General features: G+C 48.5%; 8 protein-coding genes across 8 annotated transcripts; 4 read left to right on the top strand and 4 right to left on the bottom strand.

Moving 5' to 3' along the window:
- The first annotated feature begins 1 nt into the window (after position 1).
- sitA (TOR signaling pathway phosphatase SitA) lies at positions 2-1,874 on the top strand. Its single transcript, XM_032090462.1, has 4 exons — positions 2-401; positions 466-853; positions 913-1,244; positions 1,302-1,874. The coding sequence occupies exons 1-4, from the start codon at positions 248-250 to the stop codon at positions 1,589-1,591; spliced, it is 1,164 nt and encodes a 387-aa protein (XP_031947345.1). The 5' UTR covers positions 2-247; the 3' UTR covers positions 1,592-1,874.
- On the top strand, positions 1,875-4,330 carry BDV37DRAFT_3267 (putative phenol 2-monooxygenase). Its single transcript, XM_032090456.1, has 6 exons — positions 1,875-1,904; positions 1,992-2,756; positions 2,821-3,708; positions 3,761-3,935; positions 3,994-4,110; positions 4,165-4,330. Exons 2-6 carry the CDS (start codon positions 2,244-2,246, stop codon positions 4,269-4,271), a joined length of 1,800 nt encoding a protein of 599 aa, XP_031947344.1. The 5' UTR covers positions 1,875-1,904; positions 1,992-2,243; the 3' UTR covers positions 4,272-4,330.
- BDV37DRAFT_3281 (uncharacterized protein) lies at positions 4,331-5,612 on the bottom strand. Its single transcript, XM_032090460.1, has one exon. It carries the CDS (start codon positions 5,097-5,099, stop codon positions 4,389-4,391), a length of 711 nt encoding a protein of 236 aa, XP_031947343.1. The 5' UTR covers positions 5,100-5,612; the 3' UTR covers positions 4,331-4,388.
- Positions 5,613-5,940: 328 nt separating this feature from the next.
- On the bottom strand, positions 5,941-6,686 carry crmD (putative copper transporter crmD; the record flags this gene model as incomplete). The annotated part of the gene is made up of 2 exons (XM_032085834.1): positions 5,941-6,076; positions 6,130-6,686. The coding sequence occupies 2 exons, from the start codon at positions 6,684-6,686 to the stop codon at positions 5,941-5,943; spliced, it is 693 nt and encodes a 230-aa protein (XP_031947342.1).
- A 1,829-nt stretch (positions 6,687-8,515) lies between these two features.
- BDV37DRAFT_235537 (NUDIX hydrolase) lies at positions 8,516-9,344 on the top strand. Its single transcript, XM_032080512.1, has one exon. The coding sequence runs from the start codon at positions 8,572-8,574 to the stop codon at positions 9,211-9,213; it is 642 nt and encodes a 213-aa protein (XP_031947341.1). The 5' UTR covers positions 8,516-8,571; the 3' UTR covers positions 9,214-9,344.
- Positions 9,345-9,411: 67 nt separating this feature from the next.
- Positions 9,412-11,342, bottom strand: BDV37DRAFT_235536 (putative dipeptidase). Its single transcript, XM_032080511.1, has 4 exons — positions 11,291-11,342; positions 10,724-11,187; positions 10,453-10,665; positions 9,412-10,398 (listed from the first exon to the last, which is right to left on the bottom strand). Exons 2-4 carry the CDS (start codon positions 10,998-11,000, stop codon positions 9,476-9,478), a joined length of 1,413 nt encoding a protein of 470 aa, XP_031947340.1. The 5' UTR covers positions 11,001-11,187; positions 11,291-11,342; the 3' UTR covers positions 9,412-9,475.
- A 401-nt stretch (positions 11,343-11,743) lies between these two features.
- Positions 11,744-14,511, top strand: BDV37DRAFT_3227 (flavodoxin and radical SAM domain protein). The gene is made up of 2 exons (XM_032090449.1): positions 11,744-11,859; positions 11,916-14,511. The coding sequence occupies exons 1-2, from the start codon at positions 11,835-11,837 to the stop codon at positions 14,216-14,218; spliced, it is 2,328 nt and encodes a 775-aa protein (XP_031947339.1). The 5' UTR covers positions 11,744-11,834; the 3' UTR covers positions 14,219-14,511.
- Positions 14,512-14,803: 292 nt separating this feature from the next.
- Positions 14,804-16,517, bottom strand: BDV37DRAFT_277663 (general substrate transporter; the record flags this gene model as incomplete). Its single annotated transcript, XM_032085833.1, has 3 exons — positions 14,804-15,215; positions 15,273-16,247; positions 16,300-16,517. The coding sequence occupies 3 exons, from the start codon at positions 16,515-16,517 to the stop codon at positions 14,804-14,806; spliced, it is 1,605 nt and encodes a 534-aa protein (XP_031947338.1).
- Positions 16,518-19,986: the final 3,469 nt, after the last annotated feature.

Below are 19,986 nucleotides of genomic sequence, written 5' to 3'. Positions count from 1 at the left end.
CACCAGAGCGACCAATCACGCGACCTCGAGATACCCAACCACGTGTGGGGAAAAGCGTCACTTGATCTTGATTAATGATTCAATCCAACCTTTGCGACGTTCTAGATATTCGCCCCTGCTGCAATTAGACGGCCCTCTTTTAATCCTTCCTTTCCCCTCTTTTTGATCGTCCAGCCTCTATCTTCTCTCCTTCTGTCGATCTACCCCTCAGTTCCCCCCCTTTCTCTCAGCGCTTTCGACTCTCACCATGGTCGATAGTAAAGTCCCACAGCCAGGACCTGCCAAATTAAGGCGCAATGCCGGTCCCGACGAATGGCTAGAGGCTGCAAAAGATTGCAAGTATCTTTCAGAGCAACATATGAAACAACTATGTGAGATTGTGAAGGAGTACATGATGGAAGGTAAGCAGCCCGTCGAATGAGATCCGTGCTTGTTCCTCCGAGGCTCACTTTTGCGCGCGCTTAGAATCGAACGTACAACCGGTCTCGACGCCCGTCACAGTCTGCGGAGATATCCATGGCCAATTCTACGATCTACTGGAGCTGTTCCGCGTCTCGGGCGGCATGCCGGACGAGTCTATGGTCGAACCCCCGAAAACATCACCGTCTGTGATCACTTCAGCTGATATCGAGCCTCCCTCGGAAATTACGGACCCCAAACTGCGGAAAAGGCTGAGAAACTCTGGATCGCATTCGGAAGGTGGTGACGAGACGAGCTCACAAAGAGAGCGTTCTTCAAGCGCCGGATCGAACGAGGTGACGCTGAATCGGAATTTCGTCTTTTTGGGTGATTATGTCGACCGAGGATACTTTAGTCTGGAGACTTTGACATTATTACTATGCTTGAAGGCTAAGTTAGTCATTCTCGTGCTCGGCCTTTTGGTGGAACTGATACTAACGAATCCTTCGGCAGGTATCCGGATCGAGTAACGCTGGTGCGCGGGAATCACGAGTCCCGGCAGATCACGCAAGTCTACGGCTTCTACGAAGAGTGTTTCCAGAAGTACGGCAATGCATCGGTCTGGAAGGCCTGTTGTCAGGTCTTTGACTTCATGACACTTGGTGCTATCATTGATGGCAGGGTGCTCTGTGTACATGGTGGCCTAAGCCCGGAGATCAGGACCTTGGACCAAGTTCGTGTAGTGGCAAGGGCCCAAGAAATTCCGCATGAGGGTGCTTTCTGCGACCTGGTCTGGTCCGACCCTGATGATGTAGAGACATGGGCAGTCAGCCCAAGAGGTGCTGGTACGTCACTTTCAATTCACGAGACGCTGGGCCTTTTAATGACTAATGCATATGTAGGCTGGCTCTTTGGAGACAAGGTGGCAGATGAGTTCTGTCACGTTAATGATCTGACACTAATCGCCCGTGCGCACCAACTGGTGAACGAGGGATACAAATACCACTTTGCTAACCAAAACGTGGTGACGGTGTGGAGTGCACCTAACTACTGCTACCGATGTGGCAACCTGGCATCGGTTTGTGAGATCGGTGAGGACCTCAAACCGACATTCAAGCTCTTTAGTGCTGTCAGCGATGACCAACGGCATGTGCCCACCTCGCGGCCGGGCCGTAGCGAGTACTTCCTGTAAATTATTGCATGGTCTGATTTTCGTTGCACAGTTTTGTTTTTGGGCATATGGAAGGGCATACTGTGACATGGTGAATATTCGATTTACACCCGGCGCTGGCGTTCGGAGAAACCGTTCATGTGATATGCTCTGCAGAGAGTGACAGATGATAGGCACGTTATATAACGATATTAGAGCACATTTAACGATGGTCATGCTTGGAAATTAGGACGCATGTTGGATATTTCGTCAAATGAAGTTTCATGAAGTATCAACTCGGCCAGTGGTGACATATGGCGAACAAGGACTACCCTTACCGGGAAGCCCTCCTTCAGTAAGCGAAACCCGCTAATTTGTCCGTATTCTCATCCCCAGCGCATCTCCTCCACATGATGGGCTGATATGTATCTTTTCTCCACAGCCGGGGCGGAAATGGTGGAGGAAGAAGAAGACCCTGGCCGAGGGCTGTGATGATTTGCCGTGCGGATGCCGACCCCGGAATCCATCCCGTGCATACCCCGGGATACCCCGGGATGCATTCCGGATCCCCCAAATTTAAGAGACCGATGACTGCACATGCCAGGCAAACGGAGAGTTTCCCAATTCATTGAAGTATTACCCCTATTTTCACTCTAAAGCGCCGAAGGGTACTCGCATACTCGCCGAGGTAGTCATGGTCGAGAAAGTTGACGTCCTTATCTGCGGAAGCGGATCCGCAGGCCTCTGCGCTGCCACATGGCTCGCGCGCTGTGGGATCCGTTGTAAAGTGCTTGAGCGCCGCGACGGCCCTATGACCATGGGGCAGGCGGATGGCGTTCAGTGCCGCACCGTGGAGATCTTTGAGAGTTTCGGAATTGGCGAAGAGTTGCTGCGCGAGTCCTACCATGTCCTGGAGGTTGTATTCTGGGCTGCCGATGGTTCCGGCGATATCAAACGTACTGGTCGGACGGCAGATACACAGCCAGGGCTATCACATCAGCCGCATGTGATTTTGAACCAGGCCCGTATTAATGGGTTATTCATCGAGTCTATGCAGCGGTTCAATGACCAAATAATCGATTATGGGTTTGACATCAAGAACGTTGAGGTTGATAGCTCGCTCGTCAATGACCCACAGTCGTATCCGGTGAAGGTGACGGCTGAAAAGGAAGGGAGAACTGAGGTCTTCGAGGCGAAATATGCTCTTGTATGTTTAACTCGTTTTCTCCAAAGTGTTGTCCTCTCTCGTGTTCTAACGTTCTTTGCTATAGGCGTGTGACGGCGCACACAGTACTGTCCGTCGCTCACTGGGTTATAAAATGATTGGTGACAGCAGCGACGCAGTCTGGGGTGTTATGGATATGGTACCCCGGACGGACTTCCCAGATATCCGGAAGAAGACCACCGTCCGCTCCAAGGCGGGTAACCTGTTGATCATTCCTCGTGAAGGCGATGCCCGCAATTTAACACGGTTTTACATCGAGCTGCCTGCAGGGACCAAGGCCAAAGAAGTCAAGCTAGAGGATCTACAACAATCTGCTAAGGCTATCCTTAGTCAGTACAGAATCGAGTTCGCCGAGACGGTGTGGTGGTCCGCCTATGCTATTGGTCAGCGCCATGCGGACTTCTTCCATAGGGATTACCGCGTCTTCCTGGCGGGTGATGCCTGTCACACCCATTCTCCCAAGGCCGGCCAGGGCATGAATGTCAGCTTGCAGGATGGATACAATATCGGCTGGAAGTTGGCCGCTGTCTTGAAAGGATTAGCGCCTCCGTCCTTGCTAGAGACGTATGTTGTTGAGCGACAGAAGGTAGCTATTGATCTGATCAATTTCGACCGATATTTCTCGAAGCTTTTCTCGTCTGGTGGGCAGACCTCCCCAGCTGAGTTCCAGGAAGGGTTCATTAAATCCGGGAAATATACTGCTGGCTTGACGGCCAAATACGATAGCTCTGCGATCACATTCCACACAGAGGGATCAGAACAACTTTCTACTAATATTGTGACTGGCATGAGGTTACCCAGTTCCCAAGTGGTGCGGTACTGCGACTCAAAACCCGTGCAGTTGATGACAGCTTTGAAGTCGGATGGCCGCTGGCGAGTCATGGCCTTTGTGGGTGACATTAGCAAACCTGAAAACAAGTCCAAGCTGAACGCAGTAAGTTTGGAGGTATTCCATTCATCTTCCGTGCACTGACTGACATACGCAGCTTGGAAACTACTTAAGCTCAGATGAGAGCCCATTGCACCGCTTCCGCCAGAAAGATGCCGACATTGACAGCGTGATTGAGCCTATCCTAGTGGGCTATGGGAAGCGACACGGTATTGAACTGGAAGAAATCCCAGAGGCTTTCCACCCAATCACCGGAAAGAATCAAATCAGAGGTACTAAGGAACTCCCGCCCCCGGCAAGTATGTGGCGTAAAGCTCACTTGATGAATAGATCTGCACAAAATCTACTTCGACGACGAAAGTTATAATAAAGGTCACGGCCGTGTATACGAGTACCTCGGTATTGGCCCCGAGAAGGGCGCAATTGTGATTGTCAGGCCAGATCAATGTACGTTTTGCCCCCTCCATTCTATATTTGAACGACAATAATTGATTAAAATAGATGTCTCCGCCGTGATCGGACTAGACGATTACCAGCAGATAGGCCAATTCTTTGAAGGGTTTTTAATTCCTCAGGGGGAAAGCGCTGTACCGGGGAGCAAATTATAAGGTGTTGCTTGCATTGAATGAGCATCCTATGTGATGTATAACCCATTTAGATATGAAGATCACGAACAATGAAGAGCCTTCTATATGCCTACGCACTTGTATCCCACTCCCTTTAATTCACCCACCGTAGGAACAATAAGGCAAGGCCTCCCGATACACCATCCTCTCAGATCCAGTAACTCCCTCTCCGGATGGATCCCTCTTCAATAAGAATCTCTCAACCTGGGCATCGCCAAACCCCAAACAACTCGCTCGCCGTCTCCGAGACTCAATCAATCGCCCACCACCCTGACTACTAACATCCTCCGCAGGAAATTCATCCTTGTAATTCTGAGTCGTGAGGAAGCAAGCTTGCATAAACGCCCCAACAACGAATAACAATGTAATCAATCGTCGATGCTGCAAATCCTGCTCCAAACCGGATCTACTTCGTGCTGGGATCCGAGAATCATGTCTCCCTTTGGAACCTGTCCATCCGATGTGGTTATCATATGTTGATAGAACTAGTTGGGAGAAATGCAATCGGACTTCCTTGGGAAGAGACGAGTGGGTGTCGTGCCATGTGTTTCGCTGGTGTTGACGTATGAGGTCGTCTCGTGCTTGGTTGTATAGCTCTGCTTGGCGCCGGGCTAGGATGGGATACGGCGCTAGGCTAAGTGGTGAGGATAGTCGGGGGTGATCTTTTATTAAGATTGATGGTTTTTCTGGAATATTGTAGGTATTGGTCTTTGAAATGCATGGAGTTTGCGAATAGGGCCTGGTGTAGCCCGGGAGGTGCTTTATAGGGAGGACTGTATGTGGCGAGCACGATATCTTTTTGAGATACATTGCCGTGGATGGGATGCTTCGTTATGCGTATCACAAAGATGGGTATATGCTGGCGATATAGAACTGATTTCACCACAAAACGCTGCAGAGTACAGTGGCTATAGCCATGTGGGGTCCTGAGCCTGGAGTGGGATAAGATGGAGGAGGAGAGGGGTTTGTGTATGCATCGTGCTAATCAGAGAAGAATATGACACAGTTGGCATGTGAAGCTGAGAGAGCTTTGGGGAACCTGGAGGATCGCATCGTCACCATGTTCTGGGAATCTGGCTGGTAGAGTAAAAGGTTGTCTGTACCAACCTGTAAGAGAGTGGAGTGGAGGTTGGAACTTTTCTCAATGCTCAAAAATAAGAAAAAGAAATGTTACCTATACAACGAAGAAGAGCAGAGTTACAATTAATTGGCTTGTGGACTCATATCACCCTTGCTTGGGGCTGAGAATATTTGAGAAGATTATTCATGTTGCATTCTATATGCGGGTTTAAGGGGCTTATAGGACGCCAACGCTACAGTCCAACTATTGCACGCTCAAACATCTCAACAACTAGGTATATCCTGAGTCTGAGCTCTGCACGAATATGACTTAGGCTTGTCCATGATGACTAGTGTAGTGCTGGCATTGTCTTTTCCACTATTGGGTTTATCTTGGACAAACAAATTTCATCGATGCTGCCGTGAATTCCCATACGTCTACTCCAGAGAAGCGCAATCTAGCTTCAAAATTCCAAATATTCTCTACCTACCCCCCTCAGGAATTTTTGAAGATTTCACACACAGTTACGAGATGTTTGATTATCCACACGGGAATGAAGGGAGAATAAGATAGAATCCAAATGTCATGTTATCATCCATCGTGGCATGATCCATCCTGCCAACCCGGTGATTGCTGAGTAAATCTCCCCATCGTGAGTTCGCCCACAATGATGCCAGCCAGGACTGCGCACAATATGCCAATGTTGAAAGTCATGACTGCCAACATTCTGAGAAAATCAATTAGCTTTTAGTAACAGTATATCAATGGCGCGTCACTCACAAGACATAGCCCAGCAGCGCACGAAGGCCCTCTAGTAGTGATCGTCCTCCATCTTGCTGCCAACTCCATGGGCCACTTGGAGTCCACTTCCCAAAAAGTATCGTGAACCACCTCCGGAACCAGGACAGCCCTGCGCGGCCAGATACCAGCTCGCTCTGCTCATCGTCACGCAAGGGTGGAGGAGAGGGAGGCGGTGGCAATGGTCTTTCGAATGGATCGTTCGTGTTGACTTGTATGTACTGCGGAAGAGGGCTCGCTCGATCTTTGGGGATCTTTCTGTGTCGATATGCGGGTGGTTGTCCTAGAATTGGTACGGGAATTCCAGACATGCGGGCTGAGTTCATCTTATGTTCTATTTGGAACTTGAGTGCCCCAAGGAAACGGTTGAACAAGGCAAGCAGAAATAAAAATGCCAGCGTGAGGAGATACGTGGCCATGGAGTTGGTCGTCCAGATGCTGAAGAATAACGTTACTTTCGTCCCCGTTGTGAAGATGGCGGGCATCGACATGTCATGGTGGCCGTGATCATGGCCATGGCCATTTGTCTCATTTTGCATGTTTGTATTCATACAATTCCGCAGGCAAAGAAATGAATAACATTCGGGTTTCCGGTGAGCTGGTGGAGTTCCAGTTTATAATGTAGGTGGAATGGAGTGCTGGGCACATGTCTCCTAAGGCTCGTTTAGTGTTATATGGTCTGATTGATAAATATCATCAGCACTACATAAGCTGAGGTTATCCGAGATCTTTATTGGATACTATCTGCAATGTTTGTACATGCAGCGCCATCTGGTCCTTCTCACCGACAGAAGGTTCGTTTGAATCATCTCCTTGCTGCAGAGGCTTTACCCGCCATGCAAAGTGTAAATGACTATATACCAAAGTGTCGCCAGAATACATCTGTAGACCAGTATGAGTTTGAGACCCTGTAATACATTACGTCTTAATTGTATTGGCCATAAAAGGCCTCATTTTCACTCATGTAAAGCATGGCTTAGCGGTCCTGCTGATCCTGAGTTATCAGCGCAAATATGCTCACTGTCTCCACCACCATTTTCGAGTCATTTTATAGGCACAAATTGGTCGCGATGGACATCAAAGATACGGAGTATATAGTAGATACTTAATACGTTGCATTTTTCCATATATATATCTTAACTTTGTCTATCCTCCATTGAGCGCAACGCATGCCGGTTCATCTCTCCTCTACAACTCAATGTTAATATGACCCTCAAAACCAGAGCAACGATCCGTTCCCTATTCTGGACCGATTACTTCTTCTCCAATGCATATATCACTCATATAACCCGACAAACCCCGTCCAGATCGCTGTGGGGATGGACGGCTACCGAAAAGCGACATAGGTATCTAATAACTTACTGCCCGACCAGACAGAATCTTGACATTGGTTGTGCTGACTTGTCAAAGAATCCCATTTTTCAAGACCAACTAGTGCGAGTATGCAGGTTGTTCAATGTGATGGTAACGACCTTTCTTCCTCTTTTCTCTCAAACGTGTGCTTTTATTCTTCTTTCGTCTAATTCTATGGTATTTGATTACATGTATAGCAAGGCCCAAAATAGTCTCATTCTTTACAAGTCGCTTAGATACCCACCCCCCGTGTTTTCAATGTTGCTCACTTATCTCCCCAGATATAGAATATGGCTCATCCAAGCTTGGAGCTCTGTTGGACTGCTAGCTGAGTAGAACTGAGCAGAACAATCCTACCCCTCGGTCGCTTACACCGTAGAATGACTTGATGTGATATGTGTAGTGGAAACCTTTTTGACGCTCATGAACCCATCTGTCTGCTGAGCAGGGAAAGAGTTCACGAGGGGGATGACATTTGCAGAGGAGAAAGACGACCAAGGCGAATAAATTGTTCAGTACAATCAACCGTCTCAAGATGTGCCAGCTGCAGGCGGTAGATACTAATTTGGAAGCTTAGAAATATGATATTGGGTGTCCATAATCATCCAAGGATAAAACTAGTTCTAGTAAAGGAAGACTACCTTTACTACCCTTCTAACTGAAGATCGATAACATGCCCTGAAGATGACATGACGTTCTTGGCTGGTATATATACACATATGTCTTCACTTATCCTGCCCGTTCCAGGTATATATTTATACCATGGCCCACAGGCTTGAATTAATATTGTTAAAGCTTATCGTCTGCTAAGGCTCCATCGTCAAGGACACCTCCCGAGTATAAATAGAACAACGACCGTATTCATGAACCAGAATGCCAATCACATACAGAATGTGGGGTACTTATCGTGCTTTATGAGTCATCCGATCTCCGTAAACCCTAGGCATAAATAAAACACAAAATATATTTAATTGAATACTATCAACGTCAATCCCGAATTATTTATCCCCACAACCCGACATCTATTGACCCATTAAACAACCAAACCAGACAATAAAAGTTATCCGAAGGATGTCTCATAATCTCACTTTCACCATCCCACCTCATCTAGATGAGTACAACATCCCCCTCGCCAGCTTCAAAGCCGCCAGGCCGCAATGGACCAACTTCATAGTCGGGGGACTGGTCTTCTCTCGTGATTCCCAAAACAAAAGCAACGAGGGAGGCGAACCAAGAGTCCTCCTGCTCCAACGTGCTTTGACCGATTCTCTGCCCGGTTACTGGGAAGGCCCCGGTGGAGGCTGCGAGGAGACGGACGAGACGATTCTCACAGCCGCTGCGCGCGAAGTCGTGGAGGAAAGCGGGTTGCATGTGTCGAGGATTGTGGATTTGGTCGGAGTCGAAGAATGGACGAAAGAGAAGAATGGGACGATGTCATTTGTGGCCAAGTTTACGTTCTTGGTGGAGGTTCATGAGGCTCAAGGCGTCTTTGGGGAGATGGCTGGGAGAGAAGGCGAGAAGACGGTTGAGGTTGAAGGAGATGCTGTGCAGCGGTGGGAGGACCGAGTCCGACTGGAGCCGAGTGAGCATTCAGCGTACGAGTGGGCGACGGAAGAGCAGGTGAAGTTGGGATTGGACGGAAAGGGGAAATATAAAATTTTGGAGGACGAGGGTAGGAATCTTATGAAGGCATTTCGAATGGTGGCTCAATGATTTCTAGTATGGATGGAGGCATCCGTGCTACAGTTTGAAGAACATAGAGTGATGAGAGACGTTAATGGAAACCAAGCATAATGTTTTTAGAGCCTACTAAACTATAGGTATGTACTAAGGTCTTGCTGAATTCATTCGACGGAGTGACCAAGTGCTTGGTATAATATGATGTATAGCCATAGTTACACATATTTGGAGGACAGTGGTAAAGAATATGTATCCACAGATAGGAAAGCGGGACAAGACTTTGGGTGGGCCGTGTTTACGCCTCAGAAAGATCATCCTCCAGAGGGAGAGCTCCGTTAGCTTGCTTCTCAAGAGCAATACGGTCTACTTCTTTCCAAACGCGCAGTAAGTTACCTCCTACTACCTTGCCAGCATCCTCATCACTGACACCCCTTCTGAGGAGTTCGGCAACCAAGTCTGGAAATTTGGAGACGTCGTCCAGGCCGCGAGGAACAGAGCCGATGCCGTCAAAGTCGCTTCCAAACCCAACATGGTCAAACCCGATCAGATGCCCGATATGCATGATGTGGTCGGCAACATGCTCTAAAGTAGAATTTTCGGGGACAAAGTCAGGCAGACCATTCGGGTTATTACCAGCCTTGCACGAGACGAAGTCTGGGGCAATGTTAACCATCACCAGCGAATTTCGTGATTTGACCAGCTTCAGTACATCGTCGGGAACGTTACGTGGATGAGGGCAGATGGCATATGCGGAGCTATGACTGAAGATGACCGGCGCACTACTGCCCGCCCAGTCGTCCTTGCCTGCGCCCAGCACGTCTCGCATAGTCTCGGCGCTTACATGGGACAGGTCAACAATCATCCCGAGGCGATTCATCTCGGTAACGAGGGCCTTTCCAGCTTCACTGACACCGTGCCAAAAGGGGTCAGCTTTCTTCACGCTGCCGTCCGGGAGCTCGGTGACGGCAGCATCAGCGTAACGGTTGTGGCAGTTATGGGTCAGCGTCGCATACGATACGCCCTGCGCGTAGAAATGACGTAGATGGGCAAGTGAATTCCCAATGGAGTGGAGGCCCTCCATTCCCATCGGCGAGATGATCTTCCCGTCCAGGAAGGGCTGAAGAGCTGTGGTACCATTTGGGGGCGTGGAGAAGGTGTCCGGATAGGCTTGCTGTAGGCGGAGCCATAAGTCTACCTGCTCCATTGTCTGGCGTACACCTGATAGATATTAGTCAACTGTGATTGGAGAGATACGCCGAGAACTTTTTTTACTTAGAGCGTAGTTGGCATTAGAAAAGTCCTGCCAATCTTTAGGACACTCCACAAACACGCTCCAGAACGTGCCACCAACTCTGCCCTTGGAAAGACGAGGCAGATCAACGTGTCCGGGAAAGTCACCATGAGTGAATTTCGTAGTGAAATTGTCCTGATAAATTTGGTTCCCATACATGAGGCGGATGAGAATGGGAAGATCATCATGACCATCTGCACTTTTTGCTTTAGCAAGTTGACATTCAAGTAGCTGACGGTCGTTGTATCTTACCGATCAATGGAGTTTGATGCAATATACGGTCTACTCTTTGTTCAAGGGTCAAGGGTTTATGATGTTGTGAGATGCCTATCCCTAGGGGTTCCAACCGGAGACTATGTGCAGTCATCACGAGGAAGAATGCTAGGAATATAAAGTAGAGAGCGCGCTCCATTTTTTGACCGACGGAGAGCCTTGCTGGAAGAGGTTGCGTGACGGTCTGCTCTTCGAGATTGAAGGAGTGAGAAAGGTGGGCTTTCTCTTTGGACAATGGATCACCCTTATCGCGCATCCTGCCTAGTGGACTCGCGGTGATCTATATATGTGCTGGGACAGAACTAATTTGACAGCCTCGTATTTTGTACAAAACCCTTGCATGTGCTGGTTGACGTGTGCCAGTAGTATTGCTGGATACAAATTGCAATGTAGCTAATACTGGGAAAACGGATTGAGGCGGCTATCGCAGGTTATTAAAGACCCTCGTCTTAGTAAGTATGGCGTTATCATAACTAACAAAATAGCGCTGATATACTCCGTGTTGGGGTAAAGATCGAGAAGCGTGAGGTATGAAGTTTGACTTACTCGATGGATTGACTGTCTGTCGAGAAAGACTTGAAATAACAGCTAGCTAATTTATAGTCTCACAACGCATTGGTCGATATAAAACTGTCTGGCTGTAGTCGCTGGGATGAAGGAGGAGACTTGAGCTGAACGGAAACTCCGACTTAAAATCAGGTGTCAAGGCATGCAAGGGCCCGATCTGGTAACCGTGCGGGAGCCAATCAGCGCAAAGGTGAAAAATTCCTCGTGACATCGAAGTTTCTCAACATGAACTTTTTTTTTTTTGGGATTTCGATATCTTCCTCGACTCAACCACGGCCATTCGCCAAAAACCCCCGTCGGAAGACTCTACCCATGCTGTGTCTCTCATAGTCGCAGCCATTACCGAGTCTTTTGTCAGAAGAACTTTGTTCAACCTGGAGGAATCTGCGATGTCACTGCAGGTTTCCCCACTGCCCCTCTTAACCACTCCGCTCTGAGTCCTTATCTTCTACAAAGAAGAGGCGTTGACCTCGCACGGAGAAATTAGACGAGCAAAGACTTGTCGTAGCTCGGCTAACTCATCATGGCCGAACCCTTCCTGACCGAAGGTATATTTCTTGTTATCTTCATCGTTTCACACAAACCACCTTGCTGATGAATTTAGGTCTTGTGACCCTCTGGCATTCCTACCGTCTCCCTATTCTTATCGCTATCGCCTCAGTCGCTATTATTCTGCAAGCCTATCGCAGGTTCCAACCCAAGTCCAAAGCCGTAACCGCGTCCTCAATCCCGCCATCCCCTCGGAGCCAAACTCCAGAGAAATTCGATCAGATTCGTACTGGTGAGCGTGAGACACCGGCAGTCGCGGAGAAAAGTGCTCCAAAGCCGGCTGTTAGAAATGATCCGGCCCCGAAGGTTGTATCTGGGCCTAAGAGAGTATCTGGGAAAAAGCCACTGAAGGTTGCTGGACGCCGTCGGGAGGACCAGGAACCCCCGTTGTCTTTCATCCAGCCTATCATTTTCTTCGCCTCGTTGACCACGACTACGGAGAGGTACGCTCAGATATTGCTGGAGGATCTGCGGACGGCAGCGAAGGAGAGAGCCGATCCCGAGAACCGTGAGCGTGGTCTTCTTCCTCCCCAAATCTACGACCTGTCATATATTGACTTTGACGACTACTTCACCACGGCGCCGAAGCCTCCGCCCACCTCTCCTGGCACACGCTATGTATACTGCTTATTGATCCCTACCTACAACATCGACACCGTCCTCAACACTTTCCTTAGCCATTTGGATGAAACCCACCATGACTTCCGCATTGATACCTCGTCTTTGTCAACATTGGCTGGTTATTCAGTTTTTGGGTTCGGTGATAAAGAGGGTTGGCCTACCGAGGAAGAAGGATTCTGCTCGCAAGCCAAGGAATTGGATCGTTGGATGGCAAAACTTACTGGCAAAAAGAGAGCGTATCCTTTGGGATTTGGTGACGTCAAGAGTGATGCTGAATCTGCCTTCAAAGAGTGGTCCCGCGGGTTACAGGACATTTTCTTCGACATTCTTGATAATGGTGGCCTCGGTGAAGGTGTTCCTGGTAGCGGCGATCCGCTCGAGAGTGACGAGGAGGACCTGGATGACGAAGAGAACGACGGAAAAGGCACTAAACGACGCAATGGCCAAGATGTAGTTGACCTAGAGGATATCAAGATGGGCTCTGATGGACAGACTGGATCTGGTCCTGTCCCGGTGGACTTTACCACAGTGGGCAAGTCCGCGGCACCCAGCCAATCAACTGAGAAGGAAATGGTTCCCAAGACATCGCCCACATACGCTGCGCTCACGAAACAAGGATATACTATCGTCGGCTCTCACTCCGGTGTAAAGATCTGCCGTTGGACCAAGTCCGCTTTGCGTGGCCGAGGTTCGTGTTACAAGTTCTCTTTCTACGGTATCCGATCCCATCTGTGTATGGAGGCAACTCCTTCGCTTTCTTGCAGCAACAAATGTATTTTCTGTTGGCGTCATGGCACCAACCCTGTCGGGACGACTTGGCGCTGGAAGGTAGATTCACCAGAGTTGATTTTCCAAGGCATTAAGGAGGGTCACTACAAAAAGATCAAAATGATGCGTGGTGTTCCTGGTGTCCGTGCAGAGAGATTTGCGGAGGCGATGCGTATTCGCCACTGCGCCCTGAGCTTGGTCGGAGAGCCGATTTTCTACCCTCATATTAATGAATTTTTGAACATGTTACACAGCGAGCGCATCTCTAGCTTCCTGGTGTGCAACGCTCAACATCCCGATCAACTTGAAACGCTGCATCGTGTGACCCAATTGTACGTCTCGATCGATGCTAGCAACCGTGAAAGTCTGCGAAAGATTGACCGCCCGCTTCATCGAGACTTCTGGGAACGATTCCAGCGGTGCCTGGATATCCTACGGGAAAAGCGTCACGTCCAGCGGACTGTCTTCCGTCTCACCTTGGTTAAAGGATTTAACGTCGACGATGAGGTGGTTGGATACGCGAATCTGGTCGAGAAAGCGTTGCCGTGCTTCATTGAAATCAAAGGTGTGACCTTTTGCGGCACTAGCACTAGTGCCGGAGTAGGATTAACCATGCAAAACGTACCTTTCTATGAAGAGATTCAGGAATTCGTTGTTTCCTTGAATAAGGAGCTCGAGCGCCGCGGATTGGACTACGGAATTGCTGCCGAGCATGCCCACAGTTGTTGTGCGCTGCTTGCTTCGACGCGGTTCCATGTGAATGGTAAATGGCATTCTCGCATTGATTACGATCGCTTTTTTGAACTCCTGGAAAAGGAGAAAGCCGACGGTACGCCATTCCGCCCTGAAGACTACATGAGGGAGACGGAAGAATGGGCTTTGTGGGGTAACGGTGGCTTCGACCCCAATGACCAACGTGTTTACACGAAGGGTAGCAAGAAGGGCCTCCACCTGGCTGCGACTAAGTGATAGAGCAGCTTTGCCCTGCACGCCTGAAGCTCGACGCTCTCACCAAGTGCTTATCTCCACAGCGACGGCGTTAGCGCCGTTCCATGACCACTACTGCTGGATCTGTGTAAAATACACAACATCTACAGAGGGATTAGCTGGCTACGCGAAGGCCCTGATTTCTCATAAGCAGGCCCCTGGAAAAGCCTATTGGGGCAGGACATTGACGAGAAAAGCAAGAGAGTTGGGAAGGTACTACCCTAGCATTTCCGAGGCATGCCTCGAGATGCGCGTGAATATCCCAGGGCTGCGAGTACACGCCCTGAATTCATAAGAAATGCGACTTGTTCAGTATAGCACACGCGTTGCTATTGTACTAAGTTGATCAAAGACAAAAACAAGCCAAACCTGTACATAAAACTAAATTGATGACTATGTTTTACGCAAGAATTTGATGTATCAGCCTTCTAGCTTCTCTCGCGCGTGTTTCAGATAATCTCAGCATTGATTCGATTGATACGGCAGATAGAAACCAACTAAAGTCACTTGAAAGGCTGAATAATTGATAACATGACGTTTGAGCGTCGTAACTGAGCAGAAGACCATCTACACAGGCGTTGAGGTCCGGCTCTTGGGAGAAGCCCTTACGCTCTCATCGTCGAACGTCTGCGTCTTGAACCTCCGCGCAGAGAGCTGCATTTCAAACATCCGATCGATTTCCATCGGTGTCCGATCTTTCATTTCGGGTACGACATACCATGTTCCCGCCAGCCCTAGGAGGCACAAGCCCGTATACACAAACCCTGTTTTGGCACGCAGATCACCCTCGTCTGGGTTAAAGATATACGGCAATACGAGACCAAAGACCCCGTTGGATAATCCGTTGATCACCCATCCCAAGCCCTGTGATGTAGCCCGCAGACGGAGCGAAGATGCTTCGGCCCCGACGGCATAGGATGCTGGCCACGCCGTTGCGCCGCAGAACGTAATGACGAGCATCATTGTGACTGCAGACCACCTGAATACCGAGCGTTAGTCGAATGCAATGGCCAGGCATGCTCACGCCGGGACTTACCAGATAGTCACCACGCCCTGGAAACAGCCTAGTATGCCCATGCCAGTCCACAGGACAGTCGTGATCGCCAACCCGAACATGATAAGTGGCACGCGGTTAAACCGAGATAGCGTCCACATGCTGAGTATATTGGCGATCAGACCAAGCGCAATCCCAACCTCGAGGAACAGAAGACTATTGGTCGCCCCCATGCCGACAATCTGCAGGAAATAGCTAGATTTGGACATGAGGGTTAGGCCGAACAGCTGTGGGATCAGATTAGCGTATAAGACAATCATGGTCCGACGGAGGTTGTTGCCTCGGAAGCATTCGATGTAGCCGGCTGGATGGTTTTGCGCCTGCTCATCCTCGTGCCGAATGGACGAGCACAGTTTCTCTATTGCTGCCTCCGAGTCCACTCTCGGGCTGTCCAGGCGGCGTTGTGATTTCCGGGCTGCGTCCATTCGGTCTTTGCGGATGAGCCACGTTGGGCTTTCGGGGAGAAGAATGGAGACGAGAAGGGGCAAGCCTGAGAACGGCCATTGTGAGATGAAACACTTCAGGTAGCCACCGGGGCCTTTCTCCTTGAGAGAGGTGAAGACGACGATGCTGCCGATTAGCTGGCCCAGCAAAGTGAAGAGGGGGAAGAAGGCGAGGATGGGGCCTCGCAACGTGGGAGACAGGACTTCGGACATGTATGTCTGAATTGTGCACGTTAACATGTTGACGGCATAGCCCTGGACTAGTTTGGCTACGAAAAAGACCGCTCGCCGGCCATCGATCCCGCCAGGGAGATTCGATACATAGGCGATCGCCACACCCACTGCCGATATGATACTTGCGAGCGCCAGAGAGGAGCGTCGGCCAAAGCGGTCCTGCACGTAACCCCCGAAAACGGCACCAAGCATGCCCCCGATAGGGCTGGCAACATTCCAGAGACCCAGCCAGAGGGACGGAATGATCAGTTTGCCATCGAGCTTGCGACCGAAGTCGCGCCTTGTCCTTATTAGAACACCCAGTGAATATAAACGGGTAGAAGGGTTCTCACTGGAACTCAGGCATAGAGGAGACATTGGATACAATGGCCAGATCGTAGCCATACAAGATAATGCCAGAAGTAAGGGCGAGACAATATCCTGCCACCTTCGGGGAACGTTTGATATCTGCTAGCAGCGATATCTTGCCCCGAGGAAGGGGAGGTTCGGACAGGACTTCAGTATCGTGTCTAGCAATGGGTTTGCTATCTGAATCCACCATCTTGGCCATGTTGCTAGGTAGGTAATATCGTATGCTACAGATGACTGAAAAGGAAACTGTCAACCAAAACTAGAAGTTCTCTTGAATGATTGTTTGTAACATGAATGTAGAAGTAACGAGCTACAAATGCCCCAACATACCTTTGCTTCCCTTTGGTATCTGAGGTACATCACCAGTGCATACACTGGGAGTGGTGACTGACTGGGGTCAAGGTTCGCAAGCTTCAATCGTGTTTCTACCTAGATATATGTGAATGGCCTCTACAAGCCAACCGAGGTTCTCTGAGCACTTGGCGTACGTCCAAGCGAAATTTAATTTATACACTCAACAAATTAGAGTGCCATCATTCAAACGCAAAAGGCGCAGTCGTGCGGGGTTGTTAGTAACAACTCGTCATTTCACCTACTAGTGGTGATCTTAGCTGAAGTAAGTAGTCGACGGCGTTGGATCTCTTGTACGTATTTATACACGCATAAGACCCTACCCGCAGTCAAGCTAGCAGGTTGGACATTATGCAGTGTACCACATCCAACAGGCTATACGTGAAACAATTCTACATATTATTTGAGAGTGGTAAACAATCTGTGGTACGGACGAGAATATGAAATTGTAATAGTCATACCTAAAGTTTTCCACAGCTATTCGACATTGTTGATGTGTTGGATATCTTATATGCTAAAGCTAGCTCAACTGCCAGGCTATGATGATTAAAACTGTGTTTACAATGCTCGAGTCTTATCGAGAAGCCATGTAGTAAGGCTTATAGACGGTTTTTGGATACGTTTTTATTTGAACCTGCCTACAAGACTCGCATCCGGGTGATAGTGACACAGAGGTTTCGCACAAAACACATATAACACCATTGAATTTGTTACTCAACCTTGTGTCATTGAATTTGGATTGGGGCAATAAATCCGACGTTTCACAACACTCGTTCAGCAAGATTGAGCATTATTGTGTGGTGGATTACAGAAGATTTCTTCGGCCAAAGTGTAACGCAGAAAACAACCAGATCCTTTACGGAGTTTTCCCCAGAATATTTTAATTCCCACGAGGCTTTGACAGGAAATTGCAGGGTCCATGATTAACCTTCACCCAATCTGGGAGATATGCGCAAGGATAGTGGAAGGGGACAAGGTGCGGATATCGGTATAGAGACTTTGTCCGAGGGTGGATGTCTTCTGGAAGCTCAGGCGGCTCGAGATACATACCAACCAGGCACAAACAAGAGTCAGGCTTCGAACGAGACTATCACCAATGCATATTCAGCGATTGATAAAAACGCGTCTCAAATCATCAGATCAACTAGTGCCATCACTATGTATTGAGTTGGGTCTCATAGTACACCGTTTGTTAACATATATCGTTCATATTGTATTACCATTTGAGGTTGTACACGACCTAAATTTTGTCATTTATCTTCTGTTGATTCCCATTGTTCTAAGATAACAATGTGGGATGGTGCGTCTCTCCTAGTACTATACCGGAACTCGGAACAGGGCAATATCGCAAAACCTCAGGTACAATCGAATACGCCTTAGTATGAAGCATGCAAGCGTGCACTGTAGCTGGAATGGCTGTAGCGTATAGAACGTGTTTAATACTATACTACAGCCAACTCGCTCGCTTTGAATGATAGGGTTCCGACTGGGAGCAGATGCAGATAATAGACGTAATGTCTAGACTGATGATGAATACGATGACCATAGCGCTGGGATAATTATATGCTCGCAAGTGACTGCCTCTACGGGGAATGTTGGAACGTGGGCTCAAATCAAGTTCCTGGCCTTGCTAATGTTTATTTAAAGCGTGATGTCTAATATAGACAAAGACACGAGCTGCACAAAAACAGCCAACCCAAGAGGATACAGTGGGTGAGGTTGGTAGCTGCATGTTAAGGGAGGTAGGTGAGTTGGACGGACGCAGGTTCTTTGGTCAACCGCTGGTTTCACGCGGTTTATGCAGGTTAGCATCTTCGTCTAATAGAAGAGAATGGAGCTAATTCCTCAATTACTCGATAAAGGTGTACCGTCTCGGATACTTTCAGTGAGACTTTGTCGAGGAAGCTGACAATCTGGAGGAAACCCGGAGACTGTGAAGAGGAGATGCACTATCAGTCGTTGGATTAAGCTTCAGAAGAATCTCGAAGACGACAAATGCACGGAAATAATCGAAGATCGTCAAATACTTGTTCGGCTAGGGTACAGGCGTGCAATTTGCAGGGCCCCAAGGATTCGCCCGTGCCTTCAGCCTTCATATTCGAACCTGATAATGCTGAGTGCGGTTTCGTTCAGTCTTGTGCGGACTCGAATGTTCAACGGAAGAGAAGTCGCATTAGTCTTGTGTAGTATTTTTTTTTTTAAACGTGCAGTCTACTGTATCCAACATTGCATTCTGAGTTGATCCCAAAGAATGTGCGCCTGGGGTGGTATAGATTTATTAGTACATGCATCAGGACGTATAGAGTGACTCATTCTCGAAAATGACCAGTTCAATCATCGCTACACTGACCATAGCGGGGATGACAATTTCTTGGATTGAGATATAACGCATTCTGGAGATTCCAACGTACTTTCAGTCACCTGGCATGGGAGATTCACAATTATGCCACCCTGGTCAAAGCTTCATAGATAGCAGAGGATCTGTCAGGTATACAGTTTAACCAACTCCATTGTACAAGATCGCTTATTGCAACGGCATCTGAAGGCGATTAAAGTGGAAATGAAGCACCCACCGTAATATACAGATGTGGTGTCGTGTGATCCACTCAGTATTACCACGCTTTTGATGTCCGAAGTATTGCGTGACAACGAGCATATTAACGAGCATTCAAGAATTCAAGAAAATCCGAACTGTCTATGTAGATCACGATAGAAGCTTTTCCTAGTCTACGTTAGCGGGCTTCAATTCCGATCATGTCGTCTGTCATCGACTGCTGATCTGCCACCAATCCCCCAAAAGCCCCCAAAGATCTTCAACGAGCAAACCGCCTGTAACTTTTACAGGTTCAAATACATAACAAGCCATACACACAGCATGACCACAGCCTTAGAAAGAAAACACACTATTGGATAGTGGGGTTGCCCCGGCTCGAGTCTGAATACTCCACCCCCTTGACGCTGGTGGACCTGTCGATTGAAGAGCTGGATCCGAGATTATCCGGACCATTCAGTACAGCAATAGTGCAATGGAGGTACCCCAAGGGTGCTGGCTAAAATTATGAGAACATGCAGGCAGCAGTATCTCAAGGCTGTCGACTTTTGGGCTATGAGGAATGTTTCGCTGAACATAATCGAGTACCCCAAAAAATTACTACGTGTATTCTCATGAACCATCTAAAGTTTTGCCTTGGGTATTTCTCCAGAATGACGGTCTTCACTCCTATTAGCTATAAACATGAGCATCGCTCGCAAGACATCATGCCCCACAAGTGATCTCGGCGTTATATTTCCCTAGAGGCGAAGAATTCAAGCAATTA

Source organism: Aspergillus pseudonomiae (assembly GCF_009193645.1).
Source record: "Aspergillus pseudonomiae strain CBS 119388 unplaced genomic scaffold BDV37scaffold_1, whole genome shotgun sequence".
NCBI lineage: Eukaryota > Fungi > Ascomycota > Eurotiomycetes > Eurotiales > Aspergillaceae > Aspergillus > Aspergillus pseudonomiae.
Note: the sequence above shows the minus strand (reverse complement) of the source record. Positions and strands in the feature narration are given on the sequence as shown.